At 40.9% G+C, this 14,077-nt stretch overlaps 1 protein-coding gene across 3 annotated transcripts in view; it reads left to right on the top strand.

The window, feature by feature from the left end:
• Positions 1-14,077, top strand: part of rabl6b (RAB, member RAS oncogene family-like 6b) — a 34,043-nt gene that overhangs the window by 13,266 nt on the left and 6,700 nt on the right. For all 3 annotated transcript variants that reach the window (XR_013772069.1, XM_079270329.1, XM_079270330.1), the window contains 6 exons: positions 4,742-4,882; positions 7,530-7,635; positions 7,837-7,940; positions 11,378-11,763; positions 11,995-12,142; positions 13,178-13,381. Coding sequence is in view for 2 of the 3 variants with exons in the window: in XM_079270329.1 (XP_079126455.1) it covers positions 4,742-4,882; positions 7,530-7,635; positions 7,837-7,940; positions 11,378-11,763; positions 11,995-12,142; positions 13,178-13,381 (1,089 nt within the window). In the remaining variant the exon portion in view is untranslated. The remainder of the gene's footprint in view (positions 1-4,741; positions 4,883-7,529; positions 7,636-7,836; positions 7,941-11,377; positions 11,764-11,994; positions 12,143-13,177; positions 13,382-14,077) is intronic.

The following is a 14,077-nucleotide window of genomic DNA, read 5'->3' as shown; positions in this document are numbered from 1 at the left end:
AGTAGGCTTAATGTAATGCATCATCGAATGAGATTTTATAGCGACAATAATGATCTCAACTCTTTCAGAATAAGTAGATATAAACAAGCCCAAAGAGTATCTAACTGATACGAATTAATATGAGGATATACCTGTACTGTATGCACGTATGTATCATGTAGCCTACCATATATGTGTATATACATGTATGTGTAGATTACCATATAGAACTAGGAGTTTGAATATGTGTGTGTGAATCTGTGTATGGGCGGATCAGTATGTATGTATGTATGTATTATTTATAATCGGAAATTCATTCGATTGAAGCACTGAAAAGAAATAGTGTGTGATTCTCTCTATTCTTATCATGAGTCCACCTTAATCATTTTCTACAATAATGATATGCTGGTGTACTAATAACACTGTCATATAATTATGAATGCTTTAACCCCCATGTAGTTGCAACCCAAGAGGACAAGAGTAAAAACTAAGTACAAACACATTATTCAGAATGGTGAGTCAATACAATATGTGCCATGGTGATGTAATGAACACATCCATAAGTTTATTAAGGGCCAAATAAACTTTACGAACAGCACGGCATGCATGTTCTCTGCATCGCCGACACTGTACAAAAATGTGCCACTCGCAAAAAAGCGCAAGGCTGCATCCAGTCTGTGAGACAGTCGGTGCTCAGCTGTGGCGTGTGGTGTTCGCAATGTATGGCTCCAGAAGGTCTTAATAAAATAAATGATTCCTTGTCGGCAGAATCGATAGCGCTCGTATAGGATGTCATCATGATGTGATAACGGATCTTGGCGATGTGGAAGAACTCTCTCCCTATAAAATGCTCATCTAAACTAATATCGCTCCTTCATCAGTGGATCTCTGAGGAAGGGAGCTGTACATTAATGCAACAGAGGCTTCTTAGTTTGCTCCGCTGGTTTTAATGGATCACCGTGTGTCTCACTTTACATGCATTTCCGGAACTCCCGTATAACCCCCGATATATGCGCAAGCGCATTAGACTACCGTATATGACAGGAGCTGCCATCTTTTCCGTGGGAGTGACCAGCTTATCCAGCTACCTTCACTTAGCCTGCGCTGGAGCAGGTTCAAGCTTATGGATGTGTTGCCATGGTTATTTTGCCAAACTTGCTTCATGGAACCGAAAAGCCTGATCTACGTCATCTTATCCTGAAAAGTATCCGGCTAACTCAGTTAGCCACGTACGAGGAACGGGGCCCTGTTACTTTCAGTGTAGTAACAGTATTGGTATCGCTGTTAGTGCCCAACTCTCAGGTGTACATGAATTTTTTTTCTAGTTGAGCACGGACAGGAAATACTTTGTATGTTTTTCTTTTAACAAATACCACAAATACACCAAAACCAACAGTGAATGTATACACCAACCAAGTATTGTGTGTATATGAAATACTGATATATCTTTGTGCCATCGAGGTCCATTTATGTCCAAAAAGTATTAAAACCACCACATCAGTCAGTCACACTGGGGGGGGGGGGGGTGGCATGTTCTTTCATTACCATGAACACACACAGTCTTTTATTTAACATTTAAACATAGCACAAAAAGTCAAATTTGTGTTTGGTAAATTATTTCTTCGTTGTAACAATGCTTCTTGGCAATAAATCTTATACTGTTGGAAAACCTGTTTATTTCCCTTTTTAAATGGATCACATTTGTGAGGAACATGCATTTGTGGGATGAGCAGCAGAGCTATGTATGTGGGTTGCACCCATGAAAAATTTGCCAAATATTCTCTGCCGATTTGGAACATTGTTCGTCATTAACGGACAATGCATGTAGTCAAAATCAATGTAATTAACACAATGACAAGAGCAAACTCACAAGAACCACTCACATGTATTTATATGACCACAACGCATGACAAATCAACCCAGCAAACCTTCAGCGCTAAAACACGTATTCCACCACACACTAAAGAGCACGAGCCATACAAATATTATTCACATCAGAGGGAACAATACCATATCATAAAAACGACACCATAGACAAATTAACACAGTAGTAACGCTACTGCAGATGTAAAAACACAAAAGCACTTCACTTACCAATGCTGCTGTTCCCTTAAAGACAAAGTATATCCTCCTTTCTTTGTTAATGAAGAGTTTAATGACGCGGTTGTACAGTACATTGGTGCGGTTCAGTTCCAGCCAGAGGTCCTCCTGCAATCGTGTTCGTTGAGTTGTAGATCCACTCTGGTCTCTCCAAATGTTTTCAAAAGCACCGTAGCGTGCAAGTGTCCTGCCGTCCTATGGTGTCGTGTTGCTGCCTTGGTTAGCCAACTCAGGTTAGCGTAGCTCCAAACAGCTCCAAACACCACGACGCTCAGTTGCAAATGAAATGCATTCTTAGCCATAAAATGTGCAACGCTTCTCCGACACTGTCAGCCAGGAATACCGTTCGCACATATCCTTTTCCTGGCTGGGTTAGGGCTGCTAGATGTGGGGTTGGCCGACCATTTCTTACCATTTCTTTCTGGAAATGTCCTTCTTGAGAAATCTATTTCTCCTCTTCCTTCAGCCATTGAGTCTTAAAAAAACAAAGCTACGTTAAAAAAAAAAAATCTACACCAAGCAAAATGCTAAAAATGTCATGTCAATGTCATAACTTCTTACATATCTTTCAACTTGAACTGTTACTACTACTACTAAATTCTTCTAGCTGCTTCAGTGTCACAACAATCATGCTAGCCCACTGATCAATTACGCCGCACGTTAATGCTGAGCTGCACATTAATGCTGACATACTTGTAGACTACCTCGGTAGCTCTGGCACATCAAAGAATACGCCCAACGTGTCAAACTAAAGATCTGATTGGTTGAACACCATGACAATCAACAATATCGTCCCCATTTACTTTAATCTGCAAAGGCTATCCAGCAGGCCTCGGGCCTCTCTTTTTACTGAGAGAAATAGGGGTGAAATCTGATTGGATAAAAGCTCTACCTAAAACAAGCTGTGCTGGAAGCAGAGCTGTATTGGAATTTCTGGCAGTGGATGTTGAAATTTCTAAGGGCCTTTGTATGACCGTTGTTTGGTGTTATAGGCCTCCATCCAGTTCAAACGAGCCATTACAGTCACTGATATGCCTTCTATCCAGACTAAATTATGGTGAAATTGTTTTAGCTGGAGATCTTAACTGGGACTGGCTTAAGCCTGTGTCTCATGATTTTAAATCTTTTTGTGATTCTATCAATCTTACCCAGTAAATAAATTCACCCACTCATCCAAATCTTAAGTGCTCTGAGAAGTCCACATTAATTGACTTGATTTTAACTCATGTTCCTCATAAATTCTCAGCGGTTGGTGTTTTCTGTAATGACCTAGTGTTGTTGCTGCAAACAGGAACACTAAGGTCCCTAAATTAAAACCATGTATCTTTTATAAGAAGAATCTTAAACATTTTAATGAACAAGGGTTTTATCATGATGTGTTTAAGTTTAATTATAAATATCTGGGTATTTTGATCGATGACTCCCTCACTTTTCAGCCACATGTGCAGTACCTGGTGAAAAAGTTGAGGTTAAAACTGGGTTTTTATTTTCTAAATAAGCTGTGCTTTTCAACTAATGTAAAGAAGCGATTAGTTGCTGCTACTTTCTTACCTGTGTTGGACTATGGTGATCTTCTTTATATGCATGCCTCTGCTAACTGTCTTCGTATGGTGGACAAAGCTTACCATGCTTCACTGCGGTTCATTACAAATTGTAAAGCTCTGACTCACCACTGTGAGTTATACTCGCGGCTAGGATGGCCTGCTTTGGCCACCCGTAGGCTCTGTCATTGGTACACCTTTATTTATAAGGCAATCCTTGGTCTGCTACCAAGCTACCTGTGTGTCTTGATCATGCGGAAAAGTGTCGGACAATACTCTTTGCGTTCTCAGGACTTCCTTATGCTCACTGTCCCAAATGCCAGAACGGAAAAGGGAAAAAGGGCTTTTGTGTATTCTGCTCCCTCATCCTGGAATTTGTTGCAGAATGACTTAAAACTGAAATAACTGACACCACTCACTGCTTTTAAATCTAAAATGAAAGAAATAGAGGCAGGTTCCCAAAAATGTGAATGTTTTTTAAATTAACTCGGTTAAGTCACTGTCTCTTAACTTTCAATTTATTTTAACTTGTCTTGTTCTGTGTTTTCTGTCTGTAACTGTGTTTCTTGTGTCGCTGCCTGTCTTAGCCAGGTCTTCCTTGAAAAAGATATTTTTAATCTCAATGGGACTCACCTGGTTAAATAAAGGTTAAATTAAAAAAAATAAAGAGCAACTGAGGAAGACAGGAGCTGTGCAATGGGAAAAATTATTACAATACATGTAGTGCATTTGTGAAAAATTATTAAATTCTAAAATAGCTATAACTTTGTGATTCTGTTTAGGTCAGCAGAGAAAGCTTTGCTGGCCCTGATGGCCCACCATTTGTAATTAGGCATAAGTGTCGTCTTCTCCTGGTTAAGGGCTGCGTTGCAGTAAAGCTGTTTGATTACTTGGATTTACCCACTTCGTCATAATATCCAGATTACTGATGATTTTTTATCAAAATCTCATTGTGTGAGAGCAACACAAAGATATCTTAGCAATATTGAGGTATTTGGTCAAAAACATTGACATTTGATTTATTCCATATCGGCCTGACTTCACGAATACATTTCTATCAGTCAGAGTATCTTTTAAGTTTCCTTCGCCCACCCACACATGCATGTTTTTGTCACTTGCAGGACTTTTAACTACATCCTGAGGGAGCTGCCCAAAGTACCCACCCACGTGCCGGTGTGCGTGTTGGGCAACCACAGGGACATGGGCGAGCACCGCGTCATCCTCCCCGACGATATAAGAGACCTGATCGCTGGACTGAACAGGTAGAGATCAGCGCCAGGCTAAATGGTAGCTATGGGCAGATGAAGCCTCGTGAAGCTTTGAGGCTTTTTTTCTGTTTGTGCCGACAAAGATGGGAAGCTTCTGGGCTTCAAACGCGGCCACAACACTGACATCTGCTGGTTTTTGAAGCGTATAGTAGCCCAACACCTTTCTGACTGAATAGTTTAGTCTTGTGTGTGCAAACAAAAGAGTTCAACAAGCCAGCATGTTAGCATTCAACATTTACTACTTAAATGTAGAAATAATTGTGCAATGTGGTACATTAACAATAACTAATATATTGCCCAAAAAGCCAAGATTTAATACAGGTGGTAATGTCCTCCATAAGTATTCCTCATGTGACACAGTGTATTTAAACAGTGGAAATCTACGAAATCTCGATGAAATGGTCCAGTGTTTGGGATGGGAACTTAAAACATTCACTGCGATGGTTGACATGCAAGTCGTGGTTTTTGAAAGTCAATTCTCCGACTTGATTCAGCGGTGGAGTTTGACCGTAAAGGTAGATTTCGAATTTGAAAGATGTGATGTAAATAAGAAGTATCATAAAGGCTGCACAGTTGCCTCTTTACGAGTCTTACTCGGCGATTCTCCCACACCTTTGTGATTATCCTGTAGTAGGGCTGGGCGGTGTACCGGTTCAACCGGTTTCAATTTCCCGTACGATATGAATTTTCATATACCGTCATACCGGTGCACTTCAACAGGCAGGAAAATATATTGTTCGCCGCTGGGGGTGCTACAATCGGAGCTAGTTGTCTTAGCTGTATTGAGAGGGAGTCCTAGTCATGGTCATAACTTTTTAACAACAATTTAACAACCCACAATTAACGCTCCTTAACAAGGCAAAACACCACGACACAACAGTTTGTGACAGATAAACAATTTGTAGCACTAATAATTGTACATTTATAAAATTTCTCCACCGAACTGCATGCTGGGTAAAGCTCGCTGACAACAGTCTGCTAACAGCTGAGAGGCTCTGTTGCACCAGTAACGTTACATTAAAAAACAGAAAAGAGCGATGTAGGATGAACAAAGACTGAACAACAAAAGGTATTTAGGTTAGACACATATGCAACGCTGATTACCGTAATATGTGTTGTATTTGTTATAAATGTACATTGCTACATAGCCGGTGATAGGAAGCTGGGGGATTCTTCTTTAAATTCCATTGGCGGCTCGCTACTTGCATAGGTGCATACTGCCACCTACTGTACCGGAGTGTGCATTTTTCAGGGTAACCTTTTCTTCACTGTTCTGATAATAAAATTATATATATATATATATATATATATATTTTTTTTTTTTTTTTTGATATTGATATAAATAACTAAAGAAATAAACCTAAACAACACCTACTAACAACTGAATCCTACGGTCTAATCCCGTTTCTTTCCATGGAGGGGCTTAGGGCCCAGGGGAATGTAGATGAAGGAAACAGGAAGTGACGGAACTGAAGACACGCCACACAAACAGCTGTTCACCGCTCGCTGGCTGGCCGTTTCTCCTCGGTGTTAATTAATTAATGCTTTATCGCGGAAAAAAAAATACCGTGATACACCGTGAAAGCGGCAGAGTCTTACAAAATACCGTGATATGCATTTTTGGTCATACCGCCCAGCCCTAACCTGTAGGCAGCATCAGCAGAGGACGAGACTGCATCACACCATGTGATAAGGTGTGCACAGTCAGAGGTGGTGGAAGTGACAATTTTAACAGGAGTGTTTTGGAAGAAGTAAATGACTCGGAGAAAGCCCTTTGATGGAGAAAAATCATTATCCAGCCCTCGCTAAAAATGAATAATAAAAAATGCTCCCATTTTGTGTGATCCTTGATGAGGTCTTTTCCACTTGATTAATTTAACGTAAACTGTCTTTTATTTTAATTAAATAATTTGGGTTTCAAATCGTATTATGCCCTCCCTCAGATTAGTAGAATAATAAAAATGTTTGCCCAGATACCTGCCAGACTCTGTAAAAGGCCAGAAAATCCCTGCGGCTCGACCTCCAGGAGCTATGCTGATCTTATCCTAATACAACTATTAAAGCTGCATTCATCAATATTTTTGTAATAACAGCGGATTAAATCCCTGTGTGAATTGTTTAAAGAGGTTGCTCATAGTGACGAAACCCACATAGAACTGTCAGCCAATAATAGTTTCCCTCAGCTCTACAGAGCTGTTTATCCAATTGTTTTGGTTTTACAGCCCACAAACTCAGCTCTCCTCGACTTCATTCCCACAGCAGCAGCCACAGTACTCAAACAGCAGACAAACCCAGTTAGAGACCAGCTGGTGAACATAGTGGAGCATTTAGCAGCTAAAGAGTCAGATATTCTTTTCTGGAGTTGGTGGAGACCAAACCAGAGCTAAAAGGAGAGCGATTATTGGACGTTTATCAGGTGGGCACATGACTCCTAATGAATGCTGGGTGTGTGTAAAGAGAGGGGTTTGCTAACACATTCACCAACTTAACAAAGTGATAATATGTCTGATGTTGTTTTTAAAGCTTGTTCTGCTGCCAAAAAGTAATGCGCTTTAACGTGTTTACATCTTGTTTTTGATACAATGAAGAGAATACTGCATTTGTAGGATATTGTCATGAAAGTAATACCTGTGTTTTACAGACCAATGGGAGCATCTTACATCCACTATGCCGAGTCCTCAATGAAGAATGGGTTTGGTTTGAAATATCTGCACAGGTTTTTCAACATCCCCTTCCTGCAGCTACAGGTAAAACAAATTTCATTTCACTTTTCATTTGTCATCATTACTATCTTAAATATTTAATGTTTTTTGTTAGTTTTCCATCCTGTACACTGGTTTATAAGGATTTTAATAAATCTGCTTTAACTTTAATAGGAAACTAAGATTGCTATTGTTTTTGCCGCGTAATATTCACGTGTGGTTGTGGTTGTGTACGCACGCTTGCAGAGAGAGACCCTCCTGAGGCAGCTGGAGACAAATCAGCTGGACATGGATGCCACCCTGGAGGAGCTCTGTGTCCAGCAGGAGACTGAGGATCAAAACTATGATATGTACTGTCTGCTTTGTTTCTCTCTCTACCCGTGCACTGTTGTACACCTACCTGCAAACTTGTCGCTTTTCGTCGAAATTCGCCGTTTTAAATCAAAATATGTCATCCACGTGAATCGTGTAGATCTGTCGATTTTATTTTCGGGGGGGGGTCAACTGGCCAGCCAGCGTTTCTCAGATTGGAGTGAGACGAGGAGAAAAGGTGATGTGGTGATCTTCGCAATAAAACCTCTTTGATGTGTCGAGTCTTGGCCAATTAGCGTTAAGCTGTCTACACTTTCTTCATTTTCCTCCGTTATAGTTTAAGTTACGTTGTGTACCGTTACAGTTAAGACTTGCTGGGTTAAGTTAACGTCCACTGCATGCGGAACTTTGTCGACTGTTAACGTTCGTCATTATCGCAATTTAGGAGGAAAAAACGTAACGTGATGAAACATGCAGCCCCCCGTGTTCCATTAAATGTTAAACCGGAACACCGGCGGATCTGGTTGCAGGTTGTTGTTTTTTTAACTCAAAGTAGAATGAGGCGATTTCGTGGTGATAACTTTTATGACCACGAAACATGAGTCCCATATACTGATGTGGTCAAAGAGCTTCAGGAAGAGGAGGCTGTTTGTGTAGCGCAGCTTGACGTAGGCCTGCGATGTGAGTGGAGCTGGGCCTGGATAAAGGTGGAGGTCTAAACAGACGTGAATCAGAAACCGTTTATTGCCATTGTATGTTGAACATACAAGGAATTTGACATGACGGGAGGTGCGTAACATTTAACAACAATCAACAATGCAAAGTAGAAACAAATTCAATTTACAGAAAATATAAGATAAAGTAAAATATGAATAAAGTGGAATATAAGGGAGAGCCGTATAGCTTCCCGCTGTCACAGTATTTTAAATACATTGATGAGGCAGGGTATGCTAAATGCAGCCTCTGCTCCAAGGAGATAAACTACAGCAGCAAGGGCTCACATGCCCTCTCATCACACTGTTCACTGTAATGACCAGAGCCAGTGTACTTCCAGTCCCAAGTGCAGTTGCTCCCAAGCGCCCTGAAGTAATGAGTGTTAAGGTGCCTGTACCTTCATTTCAGCAGGTTTTTAATGCAGAGGTGTGTATAGATTGCAGCTATTATTTTACTCTTGATAAGCTACCTCAGCCAGAGTCGGAAATCATTTTCATTTAAATAATTGAACTAGTTTGAATGCATATTAATTGCAAATAGAAGATAGGCCACAATTCTAACAGCTTTACAGTAACAGTGGAAGTCCATTAATATGAAGCCATACAGTAACGCGGTTCAGTGAAAACGATCACTTTTTTTTGTATAGGCCAGGGGTCGGCAACCTGCGGCTCTTTAGCCTCTCTGTTGCGGCTCCCTGAGGTCCCCAACTGATCTGGAACCAGGAACTAAAAACCGATAGATAATTCGGAATTATACGTATTGGGCACAGAGTTTAAATTTTAACCGGCGCCTGTTATTCAGTCGTTACGGCACTTGTTCGTTGGTGCAGGAAACACACCGACCAATGCATTGCAAATCACGATCATGTGATGCACCTCAGCCAATCAAATATGGGTATTCTGACTCGTTTCCTGATTCGAGCGAGGTTTACACACGTGACACAGGGGCTGAGACGAGGAAATAGAAAGAAGAGCAGGGGAATTGCGCTAATCGAAGAAGTTATCTGACATGACTCTCTCCAAAAAGAGAAACGTGTTCATAGAGAATATAATTTATAAGCAAGAATGAACAGAATCTTATGTTAGTTTTTCCAACAGGCAGTTAAATCCTCTACCTCTGTCAAGTGCTTTTCCCTGCAGGTGGCTCATCATGATTTTCAGAACCCCGCCCTCGGTAAACTATCAATGGATATATCCAAAAAAAGAAAAGTCACGGAGGAAAATAGAGAGTTTAACTCTGCGTGGATGTATTCATTTGCGTTCACTGCCAACGACGCTGACTTACCTGTATGCTTCCAGAAGAAGCACAAGCACACAGCATTTGCTGAAAAGTATCACGCTGGAGATGAGTGAAAAAGAGCGATTTCTAAGCTGCTGCAGCAAACTCCTCTTCATAAGAGTTTGATATTGTTATATCAGGTAAAATTGCAAAAACATGTCAAGAGTATTCTTGTTCTATATTTTCATAAATACAACAAACTAGTTTTTGTATATATAATATAACTATATATGTACAACTTTAGAAGCTGTGATATCAAATAGCTTTTGCGGCTCCAGACAAATTTTATTTGGTGGAAAATAGGGCAAAATTGCTCTTTGGATAGAACAGGTTGCCGACCCCTGGTATAGGCGATGGGTCTCGCTACTGTGTTCTATCTGTGTTATATGACTAAACATTTTGAAAACTAGTCCTCGGCCTTAATGGATTTTGTCTAAATAAAGGTCAATAATATTGATTGAAAAAAAAAAGCTAGCTAGCCAGCTGTTCAACTGCAGCTGAAATACTAATAACTGAATAATAAATTTTTTTTTTGCTTCAAGTAAATATTGTCTTATCACTTAATTTTCTTCTCAGAATACACCAGAATGATACATTTTAAAGCTCATATTTAAAATACAATTCTCAATGTTTGGGTTTTAGTGTCAGCTGTGCTGAAATACGACACACGCCTACAGTCAAAGATCTAATTTGTTCGTCTCTACTTTCCTGTAACTTCTACAACATTGGTGTTTAAATCTGTTCATGTAATACCAGAAAGAACATGAAAGAAAATGTATATGTATCTTTCAGGACCTTACCATAATAACTTTACTTTACTACTACTACTTTACTTGCTAACACTTTTGGAGCAACAAAATTCAGGCGGCTGGCATTACCACGGTTTTGCACTCCATTATTTGCTTTTTTCTCTTTGCATATGCAAAGAGAAAAAATATTACCCTCTATGCCCCGGCTCACAATTTTATTTTTTTACCTACAATGGCCCTAAGTGGTATACTTTGTGCACCTGATACTTTCTTGTGTGCACCAGAAATTTGAAAAAAAGTTTTTGCACATGTCCATTCATTTTAATTATTTGTTGTCAGAAGACACAAAACTCTTAACTTACATTTTAAGAAGGACATATCCACATTTGTCTGAGCAGCTGTTGCTGAATCTGTGAAATGTTTTAACAAAGACAAGTTCCATCTCAGTTTATTGCTAATTTCTCGTAAAAGGAATAATCAGTAATCTGTTTTTCAGTGCAAATGATAAATAGATTTGTGAAATTGTGTTCGTATCCAAGCTTCTAACTTAAATGGGTTTTCTTGAGTGATTAACCAGCTTAAAGAACAGAACATCGTCAAGACAATTGAAATATTCCTGTTGACTTTACAAGAGCAGCATTTACACTCTACAGTCTCTGCGCTGTCTTAATAGCCTCAGATATTGTTGCAGGTGAATCATACTTTGTTAACCAGCCCCGTTGTGATTCCTGCAGTTTCCTGGAGAACTTGGAGTCTCGCAGTAAGGGCTTCGGCTCTCCTGGTCCGGCTAACGGTCAGAGTCCGGACTCGGGCTCCCAGTCCCCCGTCGTCCCTCCCAGTGGGGCCTCCACGGGCAGCTCCAGCCCCAGCACCCCTCAGCCCCCGGTTCCCTCCCAAGTGCTCCCGCAGTTGCCGTCCGTGTCCGCCGCCTCCCCTCCGCCTCAGTCGACAGCCGTCAGCGCAGCAAGTCCCCCCACTGTTGAGTCGAAGCCACCGGCCGAGTCGCCCGAACACGTTCAGGCCTCGGCCGCATCAGGAGTGTCCGCCCTCCAGAAACGCGGCTTCATGTCCCGCTGGTTTGGTTCACCTCCTGCCGCTGAGGCTCCTGCTTCTGCGCCAGGTGAGTCTTCTCTAAAGATTACCGGAGCAGTAAAAGACTCGCACACCGTCTCCTCTGTAGCTACATGCACACTGTCTGCAACCTTTGTTGATACTGTCATCCTCTTGTCTGAAACTTACCAATTTAAAAATTATCACAGCACTGGCTGGTGTTGGAATGTCATCGTTTCATTGTGTTATTAGCAAAACACAATTTCTTTATTTTACAGTTATTGGTCTCTGTTTTCCTCAGACGACCCAGCCGCACCTGTGTGTCCTGCTAAGGTTCAGAGTGTGGACGACTTTGTGCCAGATGAGAGGCTGGATAGAAGCTTCCTGGAGGACAGCCTGCCCTCCAAGATCAAGGTGCCTCAGCCTGCACCGGCTGTGGACAGCGACAGGTGAGACAAGGCTTTTGTGTCATTTTCAGTTAGCTTCTTAATCCTTTCAGACGATTTGAGTATGTTTCAGTGTTCTACATTCCTTTTTTTCCATACAGTTTTTTGAATAGCCTCAACATGGGTTTTTAGTTTTGATGTGACGAGATTTACAATACAAAATGCACAAAACACCCTAAGTTAAGATTTTCTGAAAAGTTTAAATTTACATTCCCTTAAAATATAATCAGTGGCACAAAACACCCTTAAGTCATCTTAAGCGTTCCTTAAAGTTTTCACTTGAATATTTAAAGGTTTTCTCCTTATCTTGGTCTTATACTTAAGAAATCCCATAAAGTTAGTCAAACTGTTGCACAAAAAATCTTAACTACAACATGGCTGAGTTTATGTCAATAAATTAAAGCAATGAACGCATCCAGAAGAGTGTTCCGAGACCGGGAGAACCCATTGGATACGCTTAACGATGAGCAATTGATTTTACACTAAATTTGGACAATGGCTGCATGAGGCATGGGCTTGCTGCCAGGGAGGTGACAAAATGCCGCCATTTAACGGGAGAGGACCTGTAATTTGTGACTTTGATTTACACACATGTGTACGGGGACCAGTGAAAGACGCCCCTTTGCAATTGATGATTGCACTACGGTTTTGATCTTTCCAGTCAGTAATAGACAACGTATTTCATGTCCACTGGTCAACTGTTTAGTTTAAAAAAGAACCTTATAAGTTTGTTAATAGGAAAAAAAATTCAACATCCAATCAACATCCAGCTAGTCTGCAACCATGAAAATATAACAACCAGTGTTGTGGCTCAATGGCCTGGCAATACCAACAACCGCTCTCCATGGAAACTAGTATTTTACCACTGTAGAATCTCTCTCAATGCAGAAAATACCTTGAAGCCTGAAGTGTCTCTGTGCAACCGGCCCCTGGTATCAAACACCAGGCTGTTTATTTGTAGCTCACAATAGAAGACCCTCCTCTCTCAATGAGTAAAGGTTAGAAAAATACCTTTTTCCTGTCTCGTGTCTGTCCCAGTGACGACGAGGACAGAGGCAACCCCATGGTGTCTGGTTTCCTGGATGAGCTGGATCCCGACGACACGGAGCCCAGCCTTCCCCAACCGAAGACTCTGCCCCCCAGCAAAGATATCACTCTGACCAGTGACGAGGATGAGGGGGGTCCAGCGCCCCCCGCCGTCACACAGAACCAAGACTTGGACAGTGAACCTGAGCTGAAAGCGTAAGTCCTTTCTCACAATGACGTGGATATATGTTGTGGTTATTAAGGGTTGAAGTAGAGCAAATGTGGCTGAGTAAGAGCAGAGCCGTCATAGTAAAAGTTAACCAACCAGGGGATCAATATTTTCGAGCCACATCTTATATAAATACAAAGCCACCGATTGTGTTGCAGCAGTTAATGCCATGAGTACCATCACCAAAGAGAAGTCCAAATAAGATGATATCAGCAATATATTGGCTCTGCATTTAAAGGGAACATTCAAAATGTAAATACAATGAATCCAAAGTTGTGTTGATGGAATTTCACTACCTAGATCAATGAAGGAATTCAACTTATTTTAGTTGATGGCATATTTCCCCAAAGTCGGTGCTGCGGCTCTCTGCTGTGCCTTGAGAACAGGCGAAGGGTGCTGCAAGATTTGATCATTTGCTTGTTTTGTTTTTTTCTTTTAAAGCCTCTCACCAAATGGAAACATTGGTTATGTTTTCAAACTGTGAATAAATAAGCATAAAACCTGAAGTTATTCAACAGTTGATGACATAGCGGCACATGGTTGCACAGGTACACAGAGGTCAGAGTGAGATTGCCGTTACCGATACCTTGACTGTTTGAGCTATCGTTTTCATCCCTGGTGTTAAAAAAAAAAAAACAAGATCAGAAAAACAAAACAGATATAAATGCACTGAATACGGTAGT

Source organism: Melanostigma gelatinosum (genome assembly GCF_949748355.1).
Source record: "Melanostigma gelatinosum genome assembly, chromosome: 6".
Taxonomy (NCBI): Eukaryota; Metazoa; Chordata; class Actinopteri; order Perciformes; family Zoarcidae; genus Melanostigma; species Melanostigma gelatinosum.
This window is presented reverse-complemented; position numbering and strand designations above follow the sequence as displayed.